General features: G+C 38.4%; 1 protein-coding gene across 1 annotated transcript; it reads right to left on the reverse strand.

The window, feature by feature from the left end:
• Positions 1 to 3,862: 3,862 nt before the first annotated feature.
• On the reverse strand, positions 3,863 to 11,603 carry PTGS2 (prostaglandin-endoperoxide synthase 2). Its single transcript, XM_032643408.1, has 10 exons — positions 11,427 to 11,603; positions 9,893 to 10,009; positions 9,633 to 9,776; positions 8,804 to 8,947; positions 8,197 to 8,378; positions 7,482 to 7,565; positions 7,123 to 7,369; positions 6,582 to 6,868; positions 5,953 to 6,100; positions 3,863 to 5,805 (listed from the first exon to the last, which is right to left on the reverse strand). The coding sequence occupies exons 1-10, from the start codon at positions 11,476 to 11,478 to the stop codon at positions 5,396 to 5,398; spliced, it is 1,815 nt and encodes a 604-aa protein (XP_032499299.1). The 5' UTR covers positions 11,479 to 11,603; the 3' UTR covers positions 3,863 to 5,395.
• Between the last annotated feature and the right edge of the window lie 2,416 nt (positions 11,604 to 14,019).

Consider the following 14,019-nt stretch of genomic DNA (forward strand, 5'->3'; position numbering starts at 1 on the left):
CTCCACCCTGTGTTTTGTGAATGTTGCCATCTTGAACAGATATTGAATAATAGCCAGGGAAAGTCACACCGTGATGTTTCCACATCACCTATTAGGAACAATCAGGAACATGAAAGGGCAAGTGGATGCTATCTGGACAGAGTCCACTTGAATGAAGACACAGAAGACCCACCCAAATCTCAAGCTTCTTCCATTTGGTTTCAATGATGAGTCATTTAGGAAGGAAATTGTTTGGGAAGTAAACGGAAGGTAACTTCCTGTGTTCTTTATTTTATCAAATAACAATCTATTTTCTGAAGTTCTTTCATGGGTTCATCTCACAGGTAATTTGGCTGTTTATTTTTCTGAGCAACTTTACATAGAATGCTGAAATACATTCTACTTAATTTAAGGCATTTAAATTAATTATTATAGTGAGAGTACTGTTATCTGATCACTTTTGAATGCCGATTGCATTTAGTGAGGGTCCTTAGAAGTAATGCCTTTTGTCTGGTTTAAAAAACAGAATAATTTTCCAAACTGTTTACTATTCATCTTAAACTACTTCCTTCTACTTCAAACCCAGACTGTGGCTAAGCTCTGCAAAAGCTTGAGTCCTTAATAATACATTGGAATCGGAGGTCAAGTTGGGGGATAATTGTGATTTTAAAATTTTTTTTTAAATATCAACTTTGGAAAAAAAGCACTGAATTTCCTAAGTCTGTGATATTAAGTTGTTAAAATATAATTATTAAATAAGTTACAACACGTGCCAAAGCTATCTGTATCTATATCTATGGGACGAAGGAAAGTTAGGAAACATCAGGGGATCCAGTTTGAAAATGATAAGTAGCAGTTTCTTGATTACTAAAGTGATCATTCAAAAATGTGAAATATGTAATTGCCACATATCACTTAGATTTAAATTTTGGGATGTGTATTTATTTACTTTTCTATTTTCTCCATCTTTCTAATTACCAGGCTATCAGCAAGTACCCTAATCAAAAAGAAATTGCCTTTTGGCAATTCCCCGGAGGTCCAGTGGTTAGGACTCCTGCACTCACTGCGCATTTCATCAACATTCCTTGTTAGCTATTTATTCATATCTCTAAAGGCAAAATAAAAGGAAGTGGTTTGAGCACTGGCAAGTCTCTTGTTAGACAAAGTTTTAAAGTGATGTATCCAGTGACTAGAGGATGTAATTGTTTTATTTGGTTATCTTTAGTAAAGTAATAAGGTTATATATTGTAATACCCCTCAAGAAGTGAAAAATGCAAGATAAAAATTTGATGTTTTTCAGCCGGGGAAATATTTGTGAAACCCTCAAAATATTCATAAAGGATTGGTTTTGTTCATTCTGCAACATTGTGATTGAAAGAGCTTTGGAGTTAGACAGATTTGGTCCTTGGGTAAATAACTTAATAGTTCTAAGCCTCAGGACTTCCCTGGTGGTCCAGTGGTTAAGACTCTAAGCTTCCAGTGCAGGGGGCGTGGGCTGGATCCCTGGTTGGGGAAGTTCTGCATGCCACTAGGTGTGGCGAAAAAATAAATAAAAGTTCTAAGCCTCAGTTTCCATATTAATAAAATAATTATATTTTCTCCATAGGACTATGATACAAACTAAATTAAATACAATTTACAGAAAAATGATTACTATAATAGATAGCAAATATGAGTGGAAAATAAATGTAGAACAAGAAAGCATTGGTGGGATCTATCATTTAGTCCCAGTGTATTTTTATGTTTTCACTTTTTATTGGGCTATAATTTACATACAGTAAAATGTACACAGTTATGTGTACAATTATAATACATTTTTAAAGTAGAATATGTCCATGTCACTTATACCATTATCAAGATATAAAATGATTCCACTGCTGCAGAAAGCTGGCTTATTTATGTACTTTTCCAGGTAATCCTTGCCACTCCCTCTTCCCCCAGCCTTGATTCTTGATTACTTTCCTTATAGATTAGTTTTATCTTTCTTAAGAATTTTATATTACTGGAATTGCACAGTATGTACTCTTTTGTGACTTTTTTTTCTCCTTATGTAATTGAGATTCACCCACGTTGTTGAATTTATCAGTGGTTCATTACTTTATATTGTTGAGAAGTATTCCATTGTATGGAGATACACCCATTTATTTATCCATGCTCTTATTGATGGAATTTGAGTTGTTTGCATTTTTAAAATGAATTTCAGTTTATTATGAATAAAGCAGCCATGAATGGATCATAGGGTATGTTTATGTTTAACGTTATATAAAACTGCCAGATTGGTGTCCAAAGTGGCTGTATACTTTTATACTCCCATTAGCAATTTATGAGAGTTTCATTTATCCCAGAACAAGGCTTCCTCATGCTACCCCTTTATAGCTATAGCTACCCATCCCACCATCCCTAATCTGGTAACCACTGATCGATTCTCCATCCCTATACTTTTGTTAGTTCGAAAATGTTACATAGGGACTTCCCTGGTGGCGCAGTGGTTAAGAATCTGCCTGCCAATGCAGGGGACACAGGCTTGAGCCCTGGTCCACAAGGATCCCACATGCCCCGGAGCAACTAAGCCCGTGGGCCACAACTACTGAGCCCGTGCGCCTAAAGCCCGTGCTCCACAACAAGAGAAGCTACCTCAATGAGAAGCCCGCGCACCACAACGAAGAGTAGGCCCCGCTCGCTGCAACTAGAGAAAGCCTGCAGCAACGAAGACCCAAAGCACCCAAAAATAAATAAATAAATATATTAAAAAAACCAAACAACCCTCTGAATAGTAACACTGTGAAAGGGAAGAAAGATGAGAGTATGAAACCATGAAGCCAAGAAAAACAATCTTTCAGTAAAGAAGCTAGACATTTGTGTTGAATGCTACTGAGAAGTCAAATAATCTGTTTATGGATGAAGTTAAGTTGTGCCAGTTAAGTACAGTGGAGAGTAGACCAAGAAATGAGGGAGTCCAAACATGGGCAATGGAATCTGAGTCAGATGCATAAGGAAGGAAATGAGGAGATAAGAGGTGAAAGATAGTGATGAGGTTTGGTGAATCAATAGGCTCAGTGAAACTGAAGTTAGATGTTAGAGTGTAAGTACTAAAATAAGTGAGCTGGAAGTGTTGGGAATAAAGGAAGATGATTGAAATGAAAATTTTGGAAATGGTGCAGTAATTAATGATGAGATCAAGGTCTGTATGACCATAGGAACTATGGAAGAAGGCAATACTGGAGTTGAGGACAAGAGAGCCCAAGCAGGATGTTAAGTATGCAGTCTATGTGGATATTGAAATTACCAAGATGTCAAGAGTAGGGAATGACAGAAGCCAATGAGCCAGGTTTCAATTATTTACCCAACTGAACATAATCTTTCCCTCTTTGAACTTCCTGTTAAATTTTGTACCTCCTGGGCTTCCCTGGTGGCACAGTGGTTGAGAGTCCGCCTGCCGATGCAGGGGACACGGGTTCGTGCCCCAGTCCGGGAAGATCCCACATGCCACGAAGTGGCTGGGCCTGTGAGCCATGGCCGCTGAGCCTGCGCGTCCGGAGCCTGTGCTCCGCAACGGGAGAGGCCACAACAGTGAGAGGCCCATATACCGCAAAAAAAAAAAAAAATTTTGTACCTCCTTAGTAACTTTCTCTTATTCTTTGCCTTTTGTATACTTTTTTTTTTTTTTTCCTCTCCTAAGACTAGGCAATGAAAACAAATCTGTGGCTATCCCCTATAGCACAGAGCACACATTTTCTAATACAGTGTTGCCGTGAATGAGAGATTATAGTGACCTTAAGAAGCCTCTGTATGACTGAGGGCAGAACCATTTCATTAAGGGCCAGTCCAGTTTGGAGATAGGAGAATAATAATGCCTTACAGAAATCATCTCATGACAAAGATATACAGCAACAGTCAAAGTTTATTTTAGAAGAGATTTTCAGTTCTTAAATAGTACAAAAATAAACAGACATTTGTTTCAACACATACAGTTTACATAAATTAATTTAATCATACATTTGTCTGAGGCACCAAAACATTCAACACATATTCCAAATTCCCAGATTCAGTCATTCAGATATTAACAAATCAGTTTTTTTAAATCAAGTTAACAGTTTTTTATACAAGCCCATCTACTATTGATTCTTTCTTAACAATAACATAAAACCTTAAAAGTTCCCCTGAGTTATTTATCTTTAATGAAATTTTATTTTCTCCCTCTGCCTGAGGCATACTTTTTCAATTATTTACATAAATACTGATGTTGTCTGTAGTCAGTGCTTGATTTAAAAATATTAAAACCCACAGTTCTTTGCACGGAATGTCCCCCCAGCAAGTTATGGGTCAATGAATTAATGAAACGTCCACAGGTCCCTCAAAAATGTACAAAATATCAGTCTTATAGCACATCCAGGCTAATGAGACACAACATTCTCTGTGGGCTGGTGTATAGGTAAACCTTAAAGACAAATTCCAACTTTACATCTAAGTATACCAAAGTTGGATTCCTAAATAAATGTATTCACAAATCTTAAGCCAATTACTTATCTTGTATTAATAATTCAGAGGTAATCCCAAAAGATACATTGATTCTGATATAATGCAGAAAAAAAAATCAATGCCGCCTTAAACCCAGTTTATAATAACCATCCTAAGAAGACATAAATAATAGTCTTCAATAAATTAAATTAATATACAGTACCAGAAAATGTCAGCTGACAATGAGCTGTGGAAAAGAAGCATTGTCTTCCTGGGAACTATTCAGCAATTAAGTTTTGTTTTTAAGTGAGAACCCCCTACAGTTCTAAGCTATTAGCCTCTACAAGGCTACTTTGGTTTTAAATTATTCACAAAGTTCTCTGCCTTTCACTTAAAATGAGTGTATACCTTCTTGTAAAGGCCTTCTGTAGTAGTCCTGAGCTGAGCTTTTCCTGAAAACCTGCATAAGTTCAGGTAAGAAAGTATAGAGTCCAAAGAAAGACAAACTCAGACCTTAAAACCAGGAAAACAAAATAGAAGTAAACTGATCAGAAAATGGCTAAAAGATCATAAAATGATCATTGAGTAGGTAGCTGCTTCTCACACATCATGGAAGACACCTTGGAAATATCGATAGTGTAGAAAGAAATGTGCAGCATTTTGTCATCTTGTAACAGCATTTAAATGTTCAAACATCTTAGCTTTTGTTCTTATTATAAGTTGAAATTCAAGTAAAAAGATGTCACACTCATTTCTCATTGGATTGTACAAAAGGATGAAAACTGTTTTCCCCCTTTAACTTGAAGACATCTTTAAAATCAACATGAAAATCTTCACAAGTATGACCCCTTTCTCCTTAACAGAGATGTTAAGTAACACAAGGAGTTTAACATAAATATTAAATAATTAAGTTAAAAGAAATAGTTCATATAAATAAATAAATATGATCAATCAGTTTCTACAGTTCAGCTGAACGTTCTTTTAGTAGTACTGTGGGGTTGATATCATCTAGTCCAGAGTGGGAAGAGCTTGCATTAATGGTGACTGTTTTGGTGAGCTGTGGATCTTGAACACTGAATGAGGTAAAAGGACAGCCTTTCACATTATTGCAGATGAGAGACTGAATTGAGGCAGTCTTGATGATTTTAAAACCTACTTCTCCACCAAAAGTGCTAGGCTTCCAGTACTCAGGAGAACATATAGGATTACCCATAAGTCCTTTCAAGGAGAATGGTGCTCCAACTTCTACCATGGTCTCCCCAAAGATGGCGTCTGGTCGAGGCTTTTCTACCAGAAGAGCAGGATACAGCTCCATGGCATCAATGTCACCGTAGAGCACTTCTAACTCCGCAGCCATTTCCTTCTCTCCTGTGAAGGTGACAAGGACAGAGATACAACCAATGTAAAACTTTTACAAAATAAAAAAAGTCTTACCCTTTGCTCAATTTCCTTTCAACTTCTGCTGTTTTCATTTGCCCCTTGACTCTTTGAAGAAGTTTAGAAACTGTTTCTCACCTGTAAGTTCTTCAAATGATTTATAAGGCTTCAGCAGAAAGCGTTTGCGGTACTCATTAAAAGACTGGTATTTCATCTCTCTGCTGTGGTCAATTGAAGCCTTTGATACTTTCTCTACTGCAACTGGAAGATTCCTACCACCAGCAACCTGTTGAAAATGAATTACATTGTAGAACACAATTGAGTTTTAGGCATATTTAAGATTTTTTTTTTTCTTTTTTTGGCCGTGCTGCACAGCTTGTAGGATTTTAGTTCCCTGACCAGAGATTGAACCTGGGCCCTCGGCAGTGAGAGTGTGAAGTCCTAACCACTGGACCACCAAGGAATTCCCAGATTTCTATTTTAAAAGCATCCCTTGGGTACCAAGTACATAAGACTGATGCCCCAGCTCCCAGCTGAGACCTAAACTGTAAGTTTGGAATATTTATAGAATATTTCTATGATCTAGATTATAATGGTAACATTATATTATAATCGAGATTATATGTTAGGCTTCTTATTTCAAGGAAAGAATATTACTAGCAAATAATTACTCTTTTAGTAAGTTTAAGAAAAATCATTTCTGCAGCAGAAATTCTAGTTACTGACAAGTCCTTTGTTTTGTTTTGTTTTTCAATAATAATGCTTACCCTGCCAGCAATTTGCCTGGTAAATGATTCAACAAACTGAGTGAGGCCGTGTTCCAGTAAGAGGGAGTTGTTATAGACAAATTGCTGATACTTGTAGTCCTGGCCATCAATCTGAAAGGTGTCAGGCAGAAGGGGATGCCAGTGGTAGAGTGTGTTAAACTCAGCAGCAATACGGTTTTGGTACTGGAATTGTTGGTTAAAAAGCAGCTCTGGGTCAAACTTCAGTTTGAAGTGATAGCCACTCAGGTGCTGTACATAGTCTTCAATCACAATCTTAATAGTTTCTCCTATTGGCACAAAAGAAAAATTTAGAACATGAATTTCTTCTCACAAACATTCAAGAAACCAAAATGCAATTGTTAATTTGCCATTCCTTCACTTTTATATTTTCTTTTTTACCATCAAAAGCTCAGGAATTGAATGAATATGGAGCAGGTGATTTTACACGTACTACATTCCCCCAGAATTACTGAAAACCTAGCAAAGTTAGTTTTCTCTGGGGAAGAGGATTTTATTTAAATGATTTGCCCTTCTTGCTTACCTATCAGTATTAGCCTACTTGTCTGGAACAACCGCTCATCGTCCCATTCTGGATGCTCATGTTTAAGAACATCACACACTCTGTTGTGTTCCCGCAGCCAAATTGTGGCATACATCATCAGACCAGGCACCAGACCAAAGACTTCCTGCCCCACAGCAAACCGCAGGTGTTCAGGAACATGAGGGGGGTAGATCATCTCGACCTGAGTATCTTTGACTGTGGGAGGATACATTTCACCACCAATTATCTAAAAAATAACAGTAACAAAAGAGGTAAGAAACAAATTTTAATCATAAGAGATTTTGAACATAGGTGGGTAGTGAGTCATAACTAATTCTTAATTTTTAAATGGAACAAACCTGATATTTCATTTTTCCATCCTTGAAAAGGCGCAGTTTATGCTGTCTCTCCAAAGATTCACCGTAAACATGATTTAAGTCCACCTAGAAGATTATGGAAAATTTTTAATTTGTTGCTGTTGTTTATTCTTATGTAAAGTGTCTATGATGTATTTATCACTAAATAACTTGATGATTTAGTTTGCTTTAATTAAAATTTTTCAATAACACATTTTTCACAGCCACAAAATAATAAATTAACTTGTTTATCCACTGAAGCTACTAAAACCTACAAACCTAAATATGTCTCCTAAATATGTCACCTATTAGTGTCTCATATGGAGCTTATATCATAAGTTTCACTATAACTATATGGTATTTCTTTTAAAAAGAAGCAGAAAATGTTTGATATAAAATTCTTATCAATAACTTGAAGCTATGTCACTGAAATCCAAGAGATAATAATGCTGCAAAAATCTCACCTTATAATATTTAAGGCAGCATAATCAGGGTACAAATGTTTTTGAAGACAACCTTTTGCAGTGCCAATATTTTAAACTAAAAATATAAGAGCCAAACTACAAATAATAATCTGTATATATGTATGTAAGTATGTGTGTCTGTGTGTTTGTTTTTGTATTTTTACCAAACCAGTGAATTAAAATGGAAACTCCATTTAAGGTTTTTATAGATAGAACTATGATTTGCTACTAATTTTGATTTAACTCTGTCTTACCCCATGGCTCTGGCCCGTGGTGAAAGCTGGTCCTCGCTTATGATCTGTCTTGAAAAATTGATGGGTGAAGTGCTGGGCAAAGAACGCAAACATCATATTTGTGCCCTGGGGATCAGGGATGAACTTTCTTCTTAGAAGTACTTTTTCCACAACTTCTTTTGAATCAGGAAGCTCTTTCCTCCCTGAAAAATGAGAAAGCCTAAGGTAAGAATCCATCTATATATTCAAGGAAGCAGAGAGTGACTGTCAATTAACCAGGGACTTTTTCACTTACAGGAGAAGTACAACTTTGAACAGGATCATAATATAAATGGAAGTTCTAAAACACAGGGGAACAACTTCTTATTGAATATTTTAATCTATTTTGTTTAATATTAATTCAGTTTTAATGATAGAATTTGAAAACATCATGACATTGTACCAAAATGCCCATTCACTTTCATGGAGTAGTTTACATGGACTCACACTTTCAAAAAATCTCCAGAGATATCCATAAGGAAAAAATGGTTTTATTAACAAATAAATCATAGTTTATGGTCAAATTTTCTAGGTAGCAATCCAATCCCAGTTACAGTTAATACATCTCTAACTGCTTCCTCTCACTCACCTTTGACACCCATGGGTGTTGGGCAGTCATCAGGCACAGGAGGAAGAACTCTGGTGTAATAGGACAGGTTAGAAAAGGCTTCCCAGCTTTTATAGCCGTAGTGCACATTATAAGTTGGCGGGCTGTCAATCAGATGTGATCTCGCTGAAATTTGAGGGGAAAAAAAAACATTATTTGCTCCCATATGCAAGGCAAATCAATGTTCATTTTTATTGTAAAATATGCAAAGTGGCACTAGAGTGAATTTAATTCCAACAAAGATACTCTATTTTAAAGCAGTTATACTTTAAAGCCAACGGCCACTGGTACTCAAAAAAGAGGAAAGAATGATTCATTAACATGCATCTTTGATAACGTATATATACTTTACAGAAGACAGTATGGTCCAGCCATCTTGATTTTTCAAATAACCATCCACTTACTGCTGAAGAGGCCTATGAGGAATGTCTGGGCTTGACACTCACTTTAGAAATAAAGGTATTTTCTTGCTGACCCCAATCCAAATTGTCCATTTATTTTAATGGGTGCAATTCTGTGGCCCATGGGCATTCAATAAACAACTAGACCACACTTCCTTCACAAACTGTCAAGAACAGTGAAGGTTAGAAGAGGTATGCAGGTATGCAGGATTTTAAGTAGAATTCTGACTGTGAGACAGAACTTTATAAACTTGAAGGGATTCAGATGTCAATATTTCTGGCCATTAAGACAGAAGGTAAACTAAAATGGTATATTTAAATGTTTTGGATTAAGTTTAAAAATCTAAAGTTTTATAAAGTACATTTTTCTTTGAGGCCGCTGAAAGCCCTAGAAAGTGATTTGTACTTACATATCAACACATATCTCATAATCATATTCTGCAGGAAGGGAATGTTATTGACAATGTTCCAGACTCCCTTGAAGTGCGTAAGTATGTAGTGCACTGTGTTTGGAGTGGGTTTCAGGAATAATTTTATTCTTGTCAGAAATTCAGCTGCAAAGAGAAAAAAAAGAGAGAAATTAATGGGACCTCATTATAAGACACAATTCTGTAAAATGATAACTGTATATATCCCCATTCCAAATGAGGGCACCCAAAAACAAACTTACGTGTGGTACAGTTTTCACCATAGAATCCTGTTCGGGTACAGTCACATTTATACTGGTCAAATCCTATGCTCATACATACACCTCGATTCTGGCATGGACTGGAACAGCAAGGATTTGCTACAATAAAGTAAAGACAATGAGATTGATATATATGTCATATATATGACATAATATGTATAAAATAGATAACTAATAAGAACCTGCTGTATTGCACAGGGAACTCCACTTCACTGTACAGTAAAAATTAACACAACATTGTAAAACAACTATACCCGAATTTTAAAAAAAGAAAGTAAAGACAGTGAGTAAATCATTCTTCAGTGTCTTAATCTTGACTTAAACATTTAATTGTTTTACTTACTATGATTCAACTTTATGATAAAAAAGTTCAAGAAATATACAGGTAGTCATGGGAAAACAATTTTTTTTTTGGCTTGCCTCACAGAATGGTTATAATGTAGAAATACCAACTTCCTATTCTAAATAAAGGTAACAGAATATTCCACCAGACATATTGGTGGAATGTTGCTAAGCTTTTCTTTGTAACTTTTTAGATGTTCAAATTAGCCTTTTTAAGAGGCTCAAAGAAGTAGGACTTCCAAAATTAAAGTTAATTGATCTAGTACATTAATCAAAATTTAAGTGTTTTTTTTGTTGTTTCCTTTTTGTTTTTGTCAGAACTCAAAGCTGTTGAAAGATCTGGACAAAGAACATTCCAAGTTGAGAGGAAAACTAGTGAAAAGGCCCTGAGGCGTGTTTGAGAGAGTGTGGCAGAAGCAAAGCTAGGAGGAGAGGTGGAAGGTGAGTTCAGAAAAGGCAAAGGCAGATCATGTGGGTCTTATGGGAATTTGGGTTTTATTCCATGTGTCAAGGGAAATCATTGAATGGCTTACAGTATTAAAGTGGCATGACTTAATTTACATTAAACAAAAACAAAACAGGGAATTCCCAGGCCATCCAATGGTTAAGACTGCTCTCACTGCTGAGGGCCTGGGTTCCATCCCTGGTCAAGAAACTAAGATCCCGCAAGCTGCGCAGTGCAGCCAAAAAAAAAAAAAGTAGAGAAAATTTCAAAGTAAAAACAGCTTCATTTTTAAACATTTTGCTTACCTGAAAAAACAATCTGGACTTCCCTGGGGCAGGAAAGCACTAACTAGGGCATTTAACACACAATTATTTCCATTCAATAACAGTAGGTACTATTAAAAACAAAACATCTCGCATATATTGATCAGATTCTGTCTTATGACAACCTGCAAATTAGTATCACTATTCCTATTTAGCAGATGAGAAAAGTGAGACTCGGACGGGTTAAGTAAGTGACCCATGATGATCAGAGCTGATGGCAAAGCTGAGCTGTCCGTCCAGTTTATTTGGACTCGAGTGGTCCAGCCTCTTTACAAAGCCATACAGCCTCTGTCTTCCGAGGGTATTCAGAATACCTAGAGTTCCCTGGAGAGGTCAGAGCGGAAACTCGACCCGGGTGTACGGAGCCGCGGAGTCCCAGGTGCCGGGCGCCCAGGTACTCACTCACCTGCACCACAGAGCGCCAGGGCGGCGCAGAGCAGCAGCGCGCGGGCAAGCATCTCGGCTGCGGGAGGGGCGCGGGACCGGCAGAGGCGATGCGTTGTGTGAGTCCCGCCTGTCCAGTTGGAGGAAGGCGCGGTACGGAGTTCCTGAGCGTCCTCTGACGGTCGCTGCGAGTCGTTTGACAACTGGAAGCTAACGGAGAGGACCTTCCTTTTATGCGTGAAAACAGCCCACGTGACGGCATGACTGTTTCTTTCCGCCTTTCCTTCCCCCCCTCCAAAACTTTTCCTCCGTCTCTCCACTTAAATAATTGCGTAAGACCCGCCCGGGTCGGGGTAGGATTTTTTTTATCCACGGAAACTGGAAAATCGGAAACCTGGGAGGTTGCGCTCGGCTTCCCCAAGGTGGGTGCAAAGCGGATCGCCCCCTCCCCACTTCGATCTTCCTGAGCCCCTCCCTCCCTGGGTTTCTCCGCCCTCGGCGCCGGGCTTCGCGCCAGATTCCTTTCCTTCTTTCGGGTCTTTGACCCAGGCTTCCAAGACCCGATGCCGAGGCAGATCTTCTTGCGGGGGAAGGGCGGCCCCCTGGTCTTCCTTTCCCGGAATCAGAGGAGCCTGGAGGTTCCGGAGCGCAGGGAATCCCCTTGCGCGCCCCCGCCCCCTGGTCTGGTCCCTAGGCTTTGGGGGGCCGAAGAAGACACAGTCTGGACAGACTGGGGAGAGTGGGTCCAAGAAAGGCTGACATGTTTTACTCATGTCGTGTATTTCAGACGTGTCATGATTTCAGTGACCACTCAGCCTCGTGTAGGTTCAGCACACACATACATACATTTAAATTTTTAAAATATTTTTACTTGACCTAATGAAATGTGATAGCTATAATCAGCATACATATCTGTAGCTTCTCTTTATAGCTGTTGTTTTTAACATAAATGCTGTTCTCCACGCCACCACCCCGACGTTGCTTCTTGGAGAGGGGAAATAAAGTAAATTCCTCTCCTCAATACCGATCCTGAGTTCTTATCCTGTAAATCGTCAATCTGGGATCGAAGGGTCACCGCTATAAACTTTCCTCTCCGATGAACCAGGGAAGCGGAGGTGACTAGGATCTGCAGGGATGCTAAACGTCCAAAACTTCTGCTTTAATGCATTTCTTTCTCTGCCGCTTGGTTTCCAGTGTTTGGGTCGCCAGCCCTTCACAGGAGATACAAATAGAAGGAAGTAGATTTTTAAAGTTTGCTTTTTTGTCTTTTCTGCCTACTTTTCCAGGATAATGAGTTGTGACAAAGGATTAAAATACATTACGTTTACTTTTCAATTGTCTGGGCTTATTAGGGCCAATTTTCTATTCTCATTTTGGAAGGTAATTTGATGAAGAATTTGGATGGAACGGATGTAAAAGGGTGATTTTGACAATTTTGAATTTCATCATCCTTTGCTTTTGTTTAACATCTATCTTTTGGTAGTGGCTGGGAGGGTGTGTGAGGGTAAAATGCTAAGAAAAGAAAAAAAAAGTAGCAGCGTTGTAGAGCCTTTAAAAAAAGACACTGGATTTTTAAAAAAAGTATTTTGCTTAATGTACACGTTATCTGATTCTACATGAGACACAAATGACTAAAATTCCATCTCACGCAGGAAGCTTTTCTCCTCTAGACGTAGTTAATCATTCCATTTGTGACACTCCCATTTATTGTACTGAGTCTTACATGAAATTTCAACTAAGAGCATAGATTTAAAAAAATAATTTCTTTTTTTTTAAGGTATTAAACACATCAATCTGAGACACTTTATTAATTAATTTATATTTATTTTTGCTGTGTTTGGGTCTTCGTTTCTGTGCGAGGGCTTTCTCTAGTTGTGGCAAGCGGGAGCTACTCTTCATCGCGGTGCGCGGGCCTCTCACTATCGCGGCCTCTCTTGTTGCGGAGCACAGGCTCCAGACGCGCAGGCTCAGTACTTGTGGCTCACGGGCCTAGTCGCTCCGCGGCATGCGGGATCCTCCCAGACCAGGGCTCGAACCCGTGTCCCCTGCATTAGCAGGCAGACTCCCAACCAGTGCACCACCAGGGAAGCCCAATAATTTCTTTTAATAATTCCAATTTCCTGTTTCATTTTAAGTGAGTAGGATGTATCTACTCAAATTTTAAGTTGATATTTAAGACTACTAATTTGAGCTTGGTTAGATGCAAGGGAAGAATTCATACTCTGAATTCTCTTTTTTTTTTTTTTTTTTTGTTTGTTTTGTTTTTGTTTTTTTGTGGTACGCGGGCCTCTCACAGTTGTGGCTTCTCCCGTTGCGGAGCACAGGCTCCGGACGCACAGGCTCAGCGGCCATGGCTCACGGGCCCAGCCACTCCGCGACATGTGGGATCTTCCCGGACCGGGGCACGAACCCGTGTCCCCTGCATCGGCAGGCGGACTCTCAACCACTGTGCCACCAGGAAAGCCCTGAATTCTTAAGTATACTAAAATTTTATATTGTAATCCTGAATTCATTTTGAAGTCATCATCATTGTCCTCATCAGAGCTTAATTGTATACCTACTATGTATATAAGTATATATACCTACTGTGTATATAAGTGTGTTCTGTTTGCAGA

The sequence above is a fragment of the Phocoena sinus genome, chromosome 1 (assembly GCF_008692025.1).
Source record: "Phocoena sinus isolate mPhoSin1 chromosome 1, mPhoSin1.pri, whole genome shotgun sequence".
In the NCBI taxonomy this organism is placed as follows: domain Eukaryota; kingdom Metazoa; phylum Chordata; class Mammalia; order Artiodactyla; family Phocoenidae; genus Phocoena; species Phocoena sinus.

Coding starts and splice junctions, on each gene's coding strand:
- PTGS2 (XM_032643408.1), bottom strand. CDS start 11,478: ATGCTTGCCCGCGCGCTGCTGCTCTGCGCCGCCCTGGCGCTCTGTGGT. Junction 8,948..9,632: donor TATGAGATATGTGTTGATAT/GTAAGTACAAAT, acceptor CTCAAATTTCAG/CGAGATCACATCTGATTGAC. Junction 7,370..7,481: donor ATGGAAAAATGAAATATCAG/GTTTGTTCCATT, acceptor GTTATTTTTTAG/ATAATTGGTGGTGAAATGTA.